This window comes from Leishmania martiniquensis, chromosome 24 (genome assembly GCF_017916325.1).
Source record: "Leishmania martiniquensis isolate LSCM1 chromosome 24, whole genome shotgun sequence".
NCBI classification, from domain to species: domain Eukaryota; phylum Euglenozoa; class Kinetoplastea; order Trypanosomatida; family Trypanosomatidae; genus Leishmania; species Leishmania martiniquensis.
This window is the reverse complement of record NC_090159.1, coordinates 46838-63259: the sequence shown is the minus strand read 5'-3', so window position 1 is coordinate 63259 and position 16422 is coordinate 46838. Positions and strand designations below refer to the sequence as shown.

At 60.1% G+C, this 16422-nt stretch overlaps 6 protein-coding genes across 6 annotated transcripts; all 6 read right to left on the bottom strand.

The window, feature by feature from the left end:
* Window positions 1-119: 119 nt before the first annotated feature.
* LSCM1_04973 (uncharacterized protein) lies at window positions 120-1922 on the bottom strand (the record flags this gene model as incomplete). The annotated part of the gene is made up of 1 exon (XM_067322454.1): window positions 120-1922. The coding sequence occupies one exon, from the start codon at window positions 1920-1922 to the stop codon at window positions 120-122; it is 1803 nt and encodes a 600-aa protein (XP_067178317.1).
* Window positions 1923-2968: 1046 nt separating this feature from the next.
* LSCM1_04972 (uncharacterized protein) lies at window positions 2969-4369 on the bottom strand (the record flags this gene model as incomplete). Its single annotated transcript, XM_067322453.1, has 1 exon — window positions 2969-4369. One exon carries the CDS (start codon window positions 4367-4369, stop codon window positions 2969-2971), a length of 1401 nt encoding a protein of 466 aa, XP_067178316.1.
* Window positions 4370-9003: 4634 nt separating this feature from the next.
* On the bottom strand, window positions 9004-9396 carry LSCM1_04970 (uncharacterized protein; the record flags this gene model as incomplete). The annotated part of the gene is made up of 1 exon (XM_067322452.1): window positions 9004-9396. The coding sequence occupies one exon, from the start codon at window positions 9394-9396 to the stop codon at window positions 9004-9006; it is 393 nt and encodes a 130-aa protein (XP_067178315.1).
* Window positions 9397-9862: 466 nt separating this feature from the next.
* On the bottom strand, window positions 9863-10027 carry LSCM1_04969 (uncharacterized protein; the record flags this gene model as incomplete). The annotated part of the gene is made up of 1 exon (XM_067322451.1): window positions 9863-10027. The coding sequence occupies one exon, from the start codon at window positions 10025-10027 to the stop codon at window positions 9863-9865; it is 165 nt and encodes a 54-aa protein (XP_067178314.1).
* A 966-nt stretch (window positions 10028-10993) lies between these two features.
* LSCM1_04968 (uncharacterized protein) lies at window positions 10994-11986 on the bottom strand (the record flags this gene model as incomplete). The annotated part of the gene is made up of 1 exon (XM_067322450.1): window positions 10994-11986. The coding sequence occupies one exon, from the start codon at window positions 11984-11986 to the stop codon at window positions 10994-10996; it is 993 nt and encodes a 330-aa protein (XP_067178313.1).
* A 1123-nt stretch (window positions 11987-13109) lies between these two features.
* Window positions 13110-13754, bottom strand: LSCM1_04967 (uncharacterized protein; the record flags this gene model as incomplete). The annotated part of the gene is made up of 1 exon (XM_067322449.1): window positions 13110-13754. The coding sequence occupies one exon, from the start codon at window positions 13752-13754 to the stop codon at window positions 13110-13112; it is 645 nt and encodes a 214-aa protein (XP_067178312.1).
* Between the last annotated feature and the right edge of the window lie 2668 nt (window positions 13755-16422).

Sequence of the window (16422 nt, the reverse complement as noted above, 5' to 3'; positions counted from 1 at the left end):
CATCTCTCGCGCGCAGACGCACACAACGCATCTCGTCTCAGTTGCCAACGCACTCCTCAACGCATGCCAACGGCCCGCTGCAGCTTTTACCTACCTTAACGTACTTTTCCACTGCCCCATTATGTGCTGCGCTTGGAGGAACGCAGCTTGGACACTACCGCCTTCAGCGGATCTGCGGTGGCCTTGCGCGTAGCGTTGCGCAAACGGCTCGACTGCGTCTGATCTGCTCTCACACGCTTTCGGTAGGCGGCCACGTCGTCTGCGGCCGACAAGTTCATGTATTCGGGTAGCTCAAGGATGTTGCGCTCCACCTTGATTCTCTTCGAGGACCGCCGCATCACTCGTTGCAGGGCATCCGTGTCCTTCGGTGACAGGTGGTTCGCGAGATATGAGCTTCGGCTCAGCTCCGCAGCGACGGAGGCAACGCGCATCTTGCGCGTCGAGGTGCGCGTGATGTTGCTCAGCACGCTGTCCACGCGGTACTGCAGCTTCGCCACCTCAGCCCGCTGCATCTGCCGAAAGGGCTGAATGGCGTCGCCGCGCTGTCTGCAGTACTCCTGCAGGGGGCGAAGGTACTTGCGGGCCTGCGGCAACGTGAAGATTGCGATGGACACGCCCTCCTCCCCGGCGCGACCGGCGCGGCCGATGCGGTGAACGTACCGAGAGAGTGCGATTGGGTCCGTCGCCTCCACGCCGTCGAAGAGCACAACGTTGCGCACGTGCGCAAAGTCGATACCGCGGTGCAGAGCCGATGGCGCCTCGTCATTCACGCGACCGCCCACCGAAGCTGACCTACGCCGACGCCGCGATGACGACGGCACTGGCTGACCAGCCGAGCCCTTTTCGCCTTGTGGCGACTCTTCCAGAGACAGTTGCAGCTGCATTGCGCTTTCAAGAGTGCCATCGGTGCACACGAGTGTGGACACCGTACCGCTTTGAAAGCGGCGCAGAGTGTCGAGGCGGACGTTGATGGGGAGGTTCGCGTCATAGGCAAGCGTGGCGACCCCCAGCTGCTCGAGGAAATTCTGCAAGCGATACGTTTGCTCGTCGTCGCTCACGAAAATGAGCGTCTTGCCGGTGATGAGGGCCATGCGGTACAGACCGAAGAGAAGTGTGTGACTGTGGCACTCGTCTGTGGCCACCAAGTAGTACTGGTGCAGTGTCTTCTTCAGCGGGTCCCGCACCGTCACGTGGGACTCGACCACCGTGCCCTCCTTTCCGTCCACCTCAGGCACTGCCTCCTCCACAACCTCCGACGTCAGCACCACGTTGACCGGGTGCCGCAGCAGCTGGCCTTTGACGGAAGCGACGCCTTTTGTTAGGGTGGCGGAGGCTAAAACGACCTGCATGTTCTGTGGCAGCAGCGACTGCACCGTTCGCAGTGATCGCTCGGCCATCGAGGCCACCACGTCGGCCTCGTCGAGCACGAAAAAGCGCACATGCTGAAGGGTGTCGGCCGTCACGGTGCCCTGGCTGCACCCCTTAGCGAGAAGTGCCGCGGTAGAGATGACGATGTGGGCAGACTGAATACGGCTGGCTGTCACGCCGCCACCACTAGTCAGGTTGTCGATGATCAGCCGGGGCTGTACGTACTTCGCTATCTCCGCCGCTGCCTCCGCCGTCTGCTCACACAGCTCAACCGACGGAACCAGAATGAGGACACGCGGTTTGGGCAGTGCACGGGGATCACCTCGCTGCTCCCGCTCCGTGATGAGGCGCTGCACGGCGGGAACGACGAAGGCGCCGGTCTTACCAGAGCCGGTGCGGGATTGGATTGAAATGTCTTTGCCTTTGAGGGCGAGCGGCACACACGCACTTTGGACGGGGGTCGGCTTCCTCCACGCCATGTCCCTCAGCGCCTCGAGCACCCGGGTGTCGAGCGGCAGCTCTGACCACTCTGCCTGCACTTCCACTCCAGACATGAGTGCTGCTTCGCACGCGTTGCGATGCAGTGAGGTGCACGATTGCCGCGGAGGAGGGCCTGGTGGCAGGTGCGCACGCGACGTCGAGGAAAGCAAGGCAAGGGCAGTGACAGAAGGTCACAGAAAAGGCACGCAGAGGTGAAAGGTGAGGACTTCGGGAGTGCGCTGTGTATGCGTTTGGGGGGGGGCCAGGAGGCAGGACACACACCGACGCACACACACACACACACAACAGCGCGGCCGACTGTGCTGTAGCGGGCGACCCTCAGCCGTGATGATATGGCATATTGATGTGTTGCCGAAGAGGGGAGAACAGTTCAACAGGAGGGGCATCATATGGTCAGCCAAAAAGGTCGCGAGACGAAAGCACTGGGCACCAGAAGCGGCGCCTTGCGGCGTCTGCCAGAGAGGTCCGACACTGAAGGCATGTGTGGTCCCTACAACAGGGGAGGGCGGAGAGAGGATGCGCTCGCAGTGGCGTCCATCCCACACTATTCCTCTGCTTGTTCTTTCACGCCATCGAGCGTCTCTAGGCATCTGCTGGATGGCATATACGCATCTAAGCATCCGCCCGCCGCCCAGTACATGCGGAGCGTTCCTCATCGCGCTTTTACACAACTAGGTTCCATGTGTTCTACAGCACTCTCTCTCGCGCGCGGGCGGAAGCTTCCTGCATAGGCAGGAAGTCCCTTTCCGCACCCACAACGCGCCGAGGACGGACACAAAGAGCCTTGCAATCCCAACTGAAGAGGGCATGCACAGGCCAGGAGGAAAGCAGAGCTGATCCGATGCACTTCGGTCAACGTCCTGTTCCAGCACACACCTCGCCGCGGCCGTGAACAGATCAGCAAGAGCGCCGGAGCGAGGAGGAGGAGGAGCCGGGAAGCTGTTTCCACCGCGGTAGAGCCTTCGTCCATGAAGACCCACAGGCAAGACACAAACAGCAGAAGGCCTGTACCCTCGGCGGTGTCGACCGACGATGAGTCCCATACAGACGGCCGCATGCAGCTTTGCTCAGTTCGAGCACCTCTGTTGCACGACGCACATCAAGCGCAGTAGAAGACGTCTCGCGGTCTCCACAGCATGATGGCGTTGCTGTCTGCGGAAACGAGTTGCCCTGCGCCATCCTCCTGCCAGCTCCACCCCAGGTCCATGATCACATCTGTGTGGCCCCAATGCTTGAAGAGCGTCTTGCTCCGAGTACGATTGAAGATGCAGACAACGCCGTCATGACCACCGGTGGCGAAGAGGTGCCGCGAGTGTGGGCACCACTCAACGGTAGCCACCTCACCATCATGCGGTCGCTCCACCTGCACCACTTTGCTGCTCTGGCGCATGTCAAAGAAAAGGACGTTGCCTATCGCGTCGCCAACTAGCAGCGCGTCCCCGTCAAGTGGACAGAGTGCGAGAGAGGAGGCGGCGTTTTCGATGGAAAATATTTCCGTCATGCGCTTCGTGCGCACATCGTTGAAGTAAACAGCACCAGTGGAGGTTGCCGCCACAAAGTTGTCCGGCGATGACCAGGAGAAGTTGACGTGCGTCACGCGTGCCTCCTCATCCTCAAGCGAGAAGATCGCAAACGGATCTACCTGGCGGCTGTCCTCCTTCGACAAGTTCGCGACGCGCCACACGCAGATTTGCCCTGTGGAGCCAGATGCCACTACACCGTCTGCACTTGTGCTCCAGTCCAAGTTCTCCGAGGCACCCTTGTTGCCCTTCAGCGTAAGCAGGTGCTGCCCCTCACCAGTGCGACGGTCCCATCGGTCCTGCTCCATCGCCACAGCATTCAGGGCACGCATCCGCTTCTGATACTGGACCCGCTCCTCCTCCGTCGCGTCGTTACTGAGCTCGTTTGGCGGCAGTGGCGCGCGAGGACGCGGGGGCTCATTGGGAAAGCGCCCCAGCGGGACTCGCGACCAGTCAAACACGTACAGATTACCATTGTGAGAGGAGGATGCGATAAGCAGAGGATTAGCTGGCGCGTAGCGTGCGGCCAGCACATCCCCATCGTGAAGAATGCGCCGCTCGATGGTGAGGCCGCAAGCGTGCGGCGCCATACCGTACCCGCCAACTTCACCAGTGGCCTCGCTGTAGACAGCGTCGGAGCCGTCCAGGGCCTGCGTGTTCTGCGGCACTGTTGCAGACAAGAGCTGTATGTAGCTCTGCTCCTGTCCGCCTGTGCGTGTGCCACTTAGTATGGTGTGTGTCGTGAGGCCGCCCTTGGTCGTCACGTACGGCATTAACTGCGCCACGGGACTCTCCCAGACCAGGTCTATGTGAAACAGATGCTGATACAAGTTCCGTGCATGCTTGCGCCACGTGCAGAAGCGCGCTGTCTCTTGATAGGGCGTCGCTTCCTCAGCCGATGAAGCGGGAACCGTCTGCGGCGCCACGCCGACCTGTGGCGACATTTCGCCGGTGCATACGACATCGGTGCCGGACTCCATCGTGAGCGATAATCGTCGTCCCCCTCACCGCCGCTATGCGTGAGCTGAGCGCAGCGGCTGCAACGAGGCAGCGCTAGGGGGGGAAATGATGCGCGGTGCCAGCGTGCGAAAAATGGAAGTGAGAGGTCGTTGGGCGTTGGACGTACGCGCACGACTCCTCAGCAGCTGAACAACAGCGTGCAAGCGGCAAAGGGAGGGGGCAGCGGGCATTCGAAGACGAGAAGAAACGGCGGAGGAGGAAGAAGCGATGCAGAGGAAAATGAGCGCACGTCACATCAGCAAAACCGCACGTGCGACGCTTCAGCAGCACACAGAGAGGGCACCCGCTTGCTATGATGCCGCAGCGGCAGTTGTTTCACGGACGAACACGCTCCATAGAATGTGTTGGCCGGACGCCTTACTGAGGAACTCATCATCCCCTCTGCGCGTCAGGTCAATGGTCGAGGCCATAGTGGTAGTGAAGAGACTGCAACCTGGTGGCACCTTCACTGGCTGCATGTCCATTACGCACATAGCTAAGCCTCTTAAGAACAATATGTCCCCTCCTTGGTCGATTTGGCCGCGAAACAGTACGAAACGTCGCCGTGACGTTGGCACTAGCCGGAGGGGGGCCCTGCAGGGACACGTGCGCACACGCCTCTTTCAACTCACTTTCTCGCACAGTCGCCAATATGGCCTGCGTACACAAAATAGAGGAGCGTTGGGCGCTCGCCTAGGAGATGCCGCCCCTCCTTTGGCCTGAAGGCCACGTCGGATTCCGTTGCCCTGCCAGCAAAAAAAAAAGCAACGTTCGCACATGCATGTACGTGCAAACGAGCACGCAGCGACAATGGCACCAGCGGAGCGATAGAACGCGGCACACAACCTCGCGCCAACTGCAACGTTCGAGCCGCCGCACCTCCCCCCCCGCTGCAGCGCACACGCAGAAAGAGCTAGAATATTACCCCGTCTCACCCCTACACGGGCTTCAGAGCCTGCGGGAGCTGCGAGGGCAGATTCGTTGTTGCAGACAAGACGTCTTCGTTGTCCAATGTGCCTCCTGCCGGTGCTCCGCTGATAGGAATGCCGTCGAGCCAGGGGTGGTGGCAGACCTCGGCGAGGGAGGAACGCTGCGCTGCCTCCGTTCTCATCATGCACGAAATGAGATCTTTGCAGGCCGCGGAGAGATGCACCATAGACCGGTTGAAAGCGACACCGGCGTCGCCCCGAGGGTGCTTGGGTACGGTGCCAGAGCAAAGAATGTACAGAAGCACTCCCAGAGACCACACATCCGCCGCCGCAGTAATCTCCCGCGGTGGTGCGTCGTCCATCGGAAAGAGCGCGAGCTCTGGTGCAGCGTAGACCGGAGTACCAGCACCGGTGGTCTCTAGCTTGCCCCCAACTGCGCTGCCGCCTTCGTACCTTGCACTCCCAAAGTCTGTCAGCTTCAGTCGCACGTCGTATGGCGATCGCGCCTTCGCCTCCGCCTGGTGATCATCCACGACGGAGAGCGCGGCGTTGCCGTCCGTCTGCAGCGCCGGTACCGCCGGACTCCTTACAGATGCCCTTGTGTCGAAGCTCCCGCCGACGTCACCCTCAGCCCCTCGCCTCACGACGTCTACGAGGACGTTCTCCGGCTTGAGGTCGCAGTGAACGATGCTGCGACTGTGAATGTACAAAACGGCCTCCAGCAGCTGCCCAAAGAGGTGACGCGCTTCAGCTTCGGTGAAGGGGTTGCGTCCGCGCCCGACAATGTAGTCGAACAGGTCGCCGCCACGGACGTACTCCATGACCAATGCTACACAGCCGCTGCCTTCAAATGCATCCAAAACCCGAACGATGTGTGGATGGTCCATGCTGCGCATCATTTCGATCTCCGTGTGCAGTGAGGCTGCAGCCTCCTCGGAACAGAAGCGCATCCGCTCAATTAGTTTGATAGCAACCGCTTCCCCTGTCTGCCGGTCTACGCCAAGGCGTACCGCCGCCAAGCTCCCTTGGCCAAGAACCGGCCCCAGCTCGTACCGGTGTAGCCCCTCCACGGTTCTGAAGGCCGATGATGAGAGCCCCGGTAGCGGCGTAAACTCAAAGACGCAGCGGCTTGCATCCTCCAGCGTGGGGTTCAGGAAGGAGAGGGTGTCGCGCGGATTCAAAGCCGAGCATCGGCCGCGACCCACGCGGCGGCCGTTGATGAACGTTCCGTTGAAGCTGTTGTCATGCACGAAGACATCATCGCCGATGACAGAGAGCACGCAGTGAAGCCGTGACACCGCGCTGAATGGGAGCACCATATCGCAGCAGCCAGGATCCCGCCCAATGCGAAGACCCTCTACACCGAAGCGCGTTGCGCGTACGCACAGGCTGGCGAGCCCACCAAGGGGGCAAAGCTCAAAGAGCTCTGGCTCCGCATGCCGCCGAGCATGCTGGCCGTCTTCGCCACTGCGGTCTGAAGCGGTGTTGCCTTGTGAAGACGCCGTCGGCCGCCGCCGATGCTGCTGAAGATGCGGAGAAGTCCGGCTACCTCTGTCGGTCGAGTAGGAGCTAGAGCGCTCTCGCTTGAGGCAACACTGGAAGGGCTCCCGCAATAGCTTGCCAGAGGCGCTCTCCATGCTACCAAAGGCAGTGGCGTGCGTTAATGTGTGGTGGCAGTCAAGGGGGAGTGGTCTAGCAGGCCAGGAAACGTGCTCGAGGCTGCAGCGCAGAGGGAGGGAGCGGGGGGCCTCTCCTAACTGAGTGTCACACGCACATTAGCGGAGAGATGGCAAGTAAAGAGGTAAGGCGGAACGCAGCGTGCAGAAATGAGCAATCGAGGAGCATGCAGTGGGCAAGAGAGGCGCCTCTGCATAAAGACATGCACACGCCGCAGAGCGGACGGTCCAGAAACAGCGTGAAGGAGAGGGCATCTGAAGCAGTAAAATGCCATGGCAGGAAACGAGAGAGGGGGCACATCATCGCTGGCGGCCACCGCTGACCACCAATTGGGATCGTCACACTGATGTGCGCACCGAGCAGCCTTTGATGAGAGCCGCATGTTCTGCTATGGTACACGAACGTGGCTCGGAGGCACGTCGTGCCGAACTTCGCAAAGGCGAGAGTCGCGGGAACGACATCATTTGTTCAATCCCCCCAACTTGAGCAGCAACTCCGCATCACGCTAACGCGCGCGCGCATCGCCTTCTCGTTCAGCTACCATATATATATATATATATATGGATTGGTGGGACATGCCGTCTTTGTTCGAATGTGTTCCTCGTCGAAAGGCCGCCTGCCCCACCCCCTCCTCCGCGCTGATCCTAATGGGAGCAGCGGCAAGAGCTGTGAAAGTTGCAACTGCCGCCCGCCCACGCGTCAGCACCACGACGGCTCTGTCTTCACTGCTGTTGTTGGTTCAAACAGACAAAGACGGGTATCCGCATGCGTCGAGCGAGCGGCCCCGAAACTCACCGCCTTCCCTCATCCCTTGGCGTTCCTGAGCTCTGAAAGCTATAATGCAGACGCTTACAGGTTGACGAGAAGTACCGCATCGCGGTGCCCCAGTGTCGCAGCCGCGTGAACCTTTCTGTGTGTGTGTGTGTGAGCAGCCCGAGGCAAGCTCAGAGCGTGTACCGCATAGAAGGAACCTGACGACTCGCTGACCCTTACGAAGACCAACACTCCTCCACCAAAAGGGCAGACAACGGCGCTGAGCACCTTATATGCTGCTCATACAGAGTCGATCAAGATGTGTCTGCATGACAGCAGAGAAAAACAGAAGGGAAAGAACACAGAGAAGGTACAGGCAGAACATCGGGAAGCTAGACTTTAAGACGCAGCACACACGCGAAGATGTCGTCGACCAGGCAGGGTGTCAAGGCCGTGTAGGGGGTACATATGTAAGGTTGCCTAAGCAGACAGGTGCACAAAAGGGCGCATCCCCTTCATCCGCTAAGCCACCCTCGTTCTCGCTTCCTTGCTATTCGGATGGCACGTTGAAAGCGCGCGAAGCAGCACCACCCGCTGATGCGCCTTCTTGCACGATCCAATGTCCACGGCATTGAGCAGAGGAAGAAGAACCTGATGAGCGTGAGAGAGCCTAACGGAGCCTGCAACGGAGGAAGACACGGCACCGCAAAGAGCTGCGCTCAAGCAAACTGGACGCCCATGCGCAGGAAAGAGAGAGAACGAGAGGAAGAAAGAGGGACGACTGGAAGTCTGCGCGCAGGCACGCGCCTTCTCGCGGACTACCTTCTTATATCTCTGCATGAGTATCTTCCTTGGCTGCGTCCGCGCACGTAGCAGTGCCGCTTGTGGTATTCATACGAGGAGACTCGGTGGCGGCTTCTTCAGCGTCCACAGCGAGCCACAAGCAGAGGAGAGAAAGCAGTGAGCTGGCGAAAAAAAAAGCCTATGCGTGTCCCAATTATGTGCATCGCAATGGCGGCTGTAGACGCCAAACGATTCCAGAGAGTGGGGTGGGTGTGAGGCATGAAAGTGTTGGCTCTTGTAAAGGCACGGAGACACCTTCTCGTGGTTGTCCCTTCTGCTAACATCCTCGCAAACGAGCTGCCGAACACACTTAGCACCGTCAGCTGTGACGGAGGCGGTATTACACTACAAGTGCGTGGCTAATGGGGTCCTCGCTGCTTGCGGCTGCCCTCCCCATTTTTTCCTCATCGGCGTCATCTACTGTATGGTGCAGCCGGGGCCACCGCTGCTGGTGACTTTTGCGTTGTCGTCGGCGCATTTGACGAGTCGAGTCGACTCCACCTTCCTGAAGCCATCAAAGATGAGGCCGCCGAGTGCCATCGTTTCCATATCGGGCGGCACGATGGAGACTTCGATAAGGGGGTACATGCACTCGGCCTTGCGCAGCGGCACCAGTGTCCGAAGGCGCACCCCTGCCTTGGACTGCAGGCCTTCCTGCAGTGCCAGCAAGAAGCCTGCCTGGTCCTCCACAGCGGCCAACTCGCCAAAGTAGAGACGTTCGAGGCGGACCTCTCCAAGGGAGCACTCTCCATCGCTGCAGGCAAGCGGGTCTGGCGTGAGCATATCCCAGAGGGGAAAGGGCTCATCGACACCGGGGTAGCGAACCGCGAACTCGGCGTCGACGCCGGCCTTACGCGGGCGGTACTTGCCACGGGAGGCAATCAGGTACACCTCTGTCTGCCTCGAGTCGTACGTCACGATTGCGCGCCCCCCAGGCCCGGCATGCCGGGTGGAGGATCAGGGACTCTTCCGTGGCCAATGGCAACGTCTTCGCCCGCCCACCGAGCGTCGAGGTTGGATGGAAGATGGCGAAGGGGCGTTACGGCACATTGCTAAAAGACGATCATTTGGAAACGGCACATGCCGGCCGAGCATCCTCATAGGCAGCATGCGATCCGCTTGCGAGAAGTCCCGCATGTCGTCCTCCTTCGTTGTGCCGCCCTGGCCCCGGTGACTTAGCCCAAGAGCCGACTCCCTCACAGCATGCACCGTCTGTATGGGATCGAGCCGCTGTCCCATGATGCCAAGGCTGCGCAGGGTCGCCGTATTCTTTCAGGGTTGATCCAACGTCAAAAGAAGCTCCTCGGATGAAAATCCAAAGTGCATCTGAATGGGCCCCTTTACCTCTGCAATGGTCGTGTCCGGCGACAAAATCGCGTCGTTGCCCTCAATGACGGAGCGTCTGCCCGTCCTGAGCCACTTGAGCGTCAGCCTCATGTCTGCGCCACGTGAAACGGATTTGCAACGAGAGGGAAGCGATCGGTAACCGCAGAAGTAGAGCAGGCACATCCACTTCGGCACACACACGCACGCTGGTGATTGAGTTCAGCGCGGGAATACAGGGAAGGGGATGCCGCCTGCGGCTACTCAGTGCAGTGCGTAGAGCCGTTCGTAGCCGGTCGGGCAAGCAGCCGCCAAAGTGCTTTGTGTCACCGCCGCATGTGGCACATGCTCACCTTCGCTGCCGTTCGTTATGAGGAAGTGCACCTGCGTGATGCGACCGATATCCCTGCACGCCTGTTGGCCTCGAACGCGAGGCGCCGCAGTTCGAATCGAAAGGGCAGCTGAGTGCCTTACGGTAGCCTTCTACTGAGAGTGGGTATGTACCATCAACGCCGCTCAGCGGAAGTTGACGCGCTCCCGCCGAATGCGCCAACGAAGACGAGCATAAGCGCCGGAAGAAATGAGGGTTGCGGAAGACCGGTGCGAAGTGCATAGGGAGACGGAAGGGGGAATTCAGTCGCACTCCGCGCATAAGAAGGCCTTTCGCATTCGAGCGTGTCATGCGCACACGTTCCGCCTGAGCGTCAACAGTGGCACAGACGCATGAGACAGAAGCGCCCCTTCGAGTTCACGGAAGGCGCCGTCATGGGGCCCCAACATACCGGTTGGGTGCACCGGTGCAGTCAGCTGACAGCAACGTGGGGGCACTGGCAAAGCGGTTGAAAATTACGCAAAAGGGCACGCGATCGCAGGCCGGAGGCTGCACCTCGGCGGGCAAGGCATTTCCGTACACGCAAAGAGAGTGAGAGTGGACTGCCGCGAACGATGTTCGCCCGGCATCCCCGCCCCAAAAAGGTGCTTGTGTGAGGGGATGAAGGTGAAAACGCGGGAGGCGAACGAAAAAAGTAGTCCCCTCGGTGCGCTCCATCCGCGTCGGTCCGGTGCCGCTCTATCGCTGCATCAGTACTTGCGCCACTGCGTATTGCACTTGTTGCATGTAATGATCACTGTCATTGGCTCATCGCCTGAGCGTGTCTGCCGCTGTTCCCAGGAAGAGTCCCGGGCGCCGCAGACGTGGCATTTGAAAAGCGTTGAGCTGCTTGTGCGCATAGCCTTTCGAATTTCGCTGAGATTTGTGTCCTTTGAGCGCTCCTCCATCCTCTCTTCGATTTGCTTTCGAAGCTCTGGATTGGCCAGCTCACGGTCGTCCATCACGACGAGGCGTTCCACCAGCAGCTCCCCCTCCACGACTTTCCGCCGCAGCTCGCCATTCTTGGCATCTTTGATGTTGAATAGCAGCGTCTGAAACGTATCTTTCGTTCGCTCCATATCGCCCGGAATCGCCTCCACGATACGCACGCACAGCTCCAGCACCCGTTCAGACTCGTGCGGCTGCCGCTCTTTCATGAGCACGTCATGCAACAACGCCACCCACCGCTGATGCAGCGTGGCCCTCTTCGCCAAGGGCGCCATGCTCGACGCCGGCATGTGGGGGTGTGATGCGGTGGCGGCTGCCGCAGGCGGCGTCGCGAGCGTTTGCTGCGCGAGGGATGAAGTGGGGGAGGAGACGGGTGTCTTGCGAAGTACTTTGCGCGGCAGGTTGGAATAGGGAGATCGCGGGGTGGTGGACGCGCTCTCCGCCCTCGCCTGTTTTGGAGAGACGGCCTCGCTAATAGCAATGGAGTCCACGCGGGTTTCTTCCGCCGCCAAGGCAGCGGTTGGGGGCGAAAAGGATCTGCTGTTGTCACGGCAGTCACGGAGAGAAGAGGTGGTCAAAAAGTGGGTGATAGGCTCAGCGACGCGCGGGCGCTTCATTGGCGAAGCAACGGATGGGTCTTCGGCCTTGTCGGAGTCCGGCGACGGCGACGATGGTGCTACGGGACGCAGCGGCCCACCCAAGAGAGGCGGCGCCTCGGATGACGAAAACGACTCCAGGGCGTCTGACATGATCATCCCACAGTCTGCAGCGGGCAGGTTGCGACGACTGAGTCAATGAAGAGCCCCGACCGTAATGCGCAACAGAAGGATGGCCAAGACGGGGCGGAAAGGCGCACAGATGCCGCGTGGCAGAGAGGGACAAATCTCGAGAGGGCGACTTGACTACTACAGAGCGTCAAGGAATGCGTAAGGCGACACGAGTCAAAAGAGTCTCCACCGCGACGTTGCCCTGGGGCCGGTATGGGTCTCGCTAAATACGTGCTATACGTGGGGATACGGTTGCTCCTCTGTGTGAAGGTGCCCCAACGACTCCGAGTTTTCAAGTCGAAAGAGGCGGCGTGTGCTTCGCTGTTGACTAAACACCCCACCAACGAACAGGCGCGACGGAAAACTCTCTTTTGTCCTCGCTGTATGCGGCCCTGTGACCACTTGGGTGCACCCCAAAGGAAAGGATTCTTGAAGATAGCGCGGGGTCACCTTATAACCGCTGAATACCTCTCACGCCTTCAGGCGCACGCGGTCAACTGCATAGCCCATAGGCAGAGGCGAAGAAGTGTAGTGGAGACGCGCAGATAGGCGATACGCAGAGGAAAAAAAAGAGTTGCATAGCAAATATTTCTGCTGCTAGTCGACACACACACACACCAGAATATAGACGGACTTGGACTGAAGCTGTCCGATCACTGTGCCAGCGATCAGCCTTTCCCTTGCAAGATTCGCAATAAGTGAATGACAAGTGCCGCACCAACGGGTGCGGCACCCTTGACAAGTCAGGAGGTGCTTGTTCACCCTATTTCTTTTGATGATGGCGCATTCCCACTACGCACCTCGGCCCCTCCCCTCACGGTGAGCCACGATGCATAGACGCCAAGTAGTTCGGAATACGTCAGACGGGAGAAGAGGGGCACATCAGAACTTCCTGTTATCACGCGTTCTTCACTGGTGTTTCGTAAACAGCTGTGTACCGCTCCGAGAAACCGGCGTGGGAGAGGTGCTTCACATGCACTCTCATGCACCCGTAGAGACACCTACCGTGGCCTCTGTGCGTTCGTTGTTCTCTCCTTCCCCTCCGTCATCACTGACGGAAAGAGAACGCGCACTTACAGCACCGCAGCAGCGTCGGTGTTTGATCGTCGCCCTACCATTTCACGAAGTCGGTGGAGCGGAAGTTGGCGTAGCATTCACGAGCTCCACACTCAGGGCACGTGAACATATTGGTGACGGAGAGGCTGAGCCTTTCAAGATTCTCCACTGACTGCTGATTGAGCCGCTCCAGCCGACCCTTCTCCAGCGCAGCACGTGCGGGTTCGCTGAGGAGGCTGACCTCATCGAGCGCAACGAGATCTTCAGGACGCAAACGACCCGTAAGAACACTTTCCCGGAGTTTTTCGTTCAGTGGATCCGCAAGCGCGTGGGTCACCGCTCGGGCCATCTCGGCACCATCGGCATTCCGTATCAGGGCTGCGGCAACTCGACTCGCCATGTCGTCGGCGTTGACAGACGGGCATCGCGTACGGCTCTGAGAGAGCGCCTGTTGAATGAGGCCTCTAAGGTCAATACGACTTTGGGTGTGAGGCGACTCGCTCTTGGCGGGGTTCAAATATATGATTTTCCCAAATGCGGCCCAAGCGCCATCGCCGGTCGTCAGGGCACGTCGGTGGTACGTCGCGCGTGGCAGGTGGCTCGATGTCAAGAGCTCGACAAGGTGGATGTTGAGTGCTGAGGAGGCGTTCCTCTCAGCGTCCGAAGCGCCGCTTTCAGAGCTCCACTCGCTCCCTGACATGTCATGCTGCAGACCGGCGAGTGGGCGTGAGAGACATGACCTGAGGGCCTACAATGGGTCGGCGTGTGATTGCTTCCTGTCCTCACCTGTGCGTGAGAAATAGAGGAGGATGCAGATTTGAGAGGGCAGAGAGAGGGGGAAGGTGAAATAATCTGCACTACGAGGCTACGAGGGAGTCCGCGCGTCCGCCTCAAACTACATTGATCTCTAGGGCAGTGCCAACGACACGAGAGTGGTTTCCCCGAGACCATATTAGCAGCAAGGGTGCACGCCGTTTATGCGGCAGGTTCCATTGGCGTGTATGCGCTGTGTGTGCATGTGTGCGGGTAACTCCCCGCAGAAAGTAGCGAGGGCAGGCCTCATCCGCGAGAAGGGGAGTTCGCAGCTTCAGCGGGCGCCGGAGCAAAGGGAGGGAAAGGGGTCGCATATGCGCCGCGCACCGCGTTGGCCGCCGTCATCGGCGTGATGCGTGCGTGGTGTGCTCGCCACGGCGCGCTGGCACCGCTTGCTCTGCCCGCCCTGCGTACTCCCCTACAGTGCGGCCAGCGATGAGCCACGCAGCGAACAGCGCCACCGCATCGAGAATAGTCGCCGCGCCTAGTTGAAACGCCACCGAAACCGGTAAGCCGGCATCATCGCAGCTCTCGCCGACAGCCGCACAGTCGCTGCAAGAGAGGTTCGAGATGGCCCTGGTGCCCGGCATCATGCTGCTTCCGTGCGCCGCTACGTGGCGGTCTTTTCCTTCCCGTAGCTGGCCGGTGTCGTCCTACCCTTGCACGCGGCAACAGCAACCTCACATGACTGAGCGAGGAGGAGCGCCCTCGGCTGCGGCCTGGCTGGGACTGATGCTGAGCCGGCCAGCTGCCTCCACCGCCAGCACCGCCGCCGGCTGCGCTGCTCGACATGTGCCTGCAAAAGCTGCACGTCGTCCATCCGCACATCAGCCTCCGCATTCATGCCAGGTCGCGCAGCGTGGGAGAGGGGTGGCCGGCGAGCGCGGCAGCCGCCATTCGCATTGCCTCATGGTTCGTGCGAAACCCTGTCGGAGCGACGCTGTTCATGTCCCTCACCCCCCCACCTGCGCTGCGCAGAGCGCTCGGCCGATGTGCTTGCCTAGCCCTCCCCTCCCGTAGCCAATAGAGGAGTCGTCTCCGAATGTGGCCGCGTTCTTCACCACCACGGGCAAGAGCGGAGCCCGCCACCCAACGGCGGAGGCTCCCGTGATGGCGGCACCCGCTCCTCCCTGCGAGAACGCGTTCTCTTTCTCCAGCGCCCCCGCCGCCGAGGGAGGGCCGGCACCAACAGTAGCAGCGCAACGAGCGGAGGAGGTCAAAGGCATCACCCGCGGCTAAAGCCACGCCACCCATGTCTCTTGGCAGTGCCGTGGCGCGCCTGTCATAAACACGACAAGGCAGGTCCTCGCCCACACAGCCTCGACGATTTTACGGCGCCGCGTCCCTGGGATGTGCTGGCTGTAAGTGGGCCCCCCTCGGCACTGAGATCGTCGGGCCGTGTTGACATGCCCATGGCCTCGGTACGGGCATGGAGTGAAAAGGCAGTGTGTGCAGGCCGATGTGCGCCTATTTGCATTTCTGATGCCGGCAGGTTGAGCACAGAATAGGTGACAAAGAAAGGCGCCCGTGGAGTTCCCTTCGCTTGTCTTCGACCACGACGGAGAGCCCAAGAGGCGGCACAATGCATGCCCTCCCCAGGCTCCCCACAGTTCGTCCTGCACACGCGTCCGCTGCTTCTCCTCGCAGCGAGGGTAGGGAGCGCCCACGAAGCTGCAGAGAACGGATTTGAGGCACGTGTGATGTGGGGCAGGGGCTCTCGAGGCCGTTGATGCACTCCTTGGGCACACCCACTCACCCACTTCAGCAGCCCACTGCTTTGATGACCCGCGATCCGAATCCGCACGCGCGTAGGACGTCTGCCTTCCCCCAGTCCTTGACGCCTATGAAGGGCGATCGATGGCTGGTGCAATCTTTGTCGGCCCCCGCGTAGGTGAGGTAGCGTCAGGCTTGGCCGTCGACGAGAAGCTCTTGCACAGCTGGCTACCCAGGAGAAGCGGAAGAGAACTTAACGGACCCGGGGGGTCCCCTCTGCAGTATGATGACCAAAGCCGCATACAGAGTCTTCCTGTCGAAAGTACCTTCTCAAGCACGGTAGAGGGGTGGTGTGGAATGGGAACTCTATGAGGTGTGGTATGACGGGCTTGAGCGCACCCAAATCGACTTTTGCATTGACTTATGCACGCATCCACTGCTGTCGGATAGACAGCCCGAGTGGAGGAGAAAAAAAAAGGGTGGGGGGACAGAGAGCACTGGTCATGCACATTAAGCCTGCCTGGAGATTCCCTCACGATGATGCCTGTGCGACAGAGAAGGAAGTCGGTTGATTAAGGTGTGAATAAAGATCGTTCCGGCGCCCTGTTCATAGGGTCATTGAGTCAGAGTGCCGACCTCCTCGTCCTCCCATTCAATTTTTCCCCGATCCTGAAGACGACGTGCGACTCGCGGGAAGGTGAAAGAAAGATTCGAAGTGTCGTCGCTGTGGATCGCTGTGCATCAACTCGCCGCAAGGCACCTTAGGGAGGTGGTGCTTCGAGCTGCCCTGGCGCCTCTGAGAAGCGGAGGCCGCATCCAAGCCGCAGCAGAGAAGCGTGTCA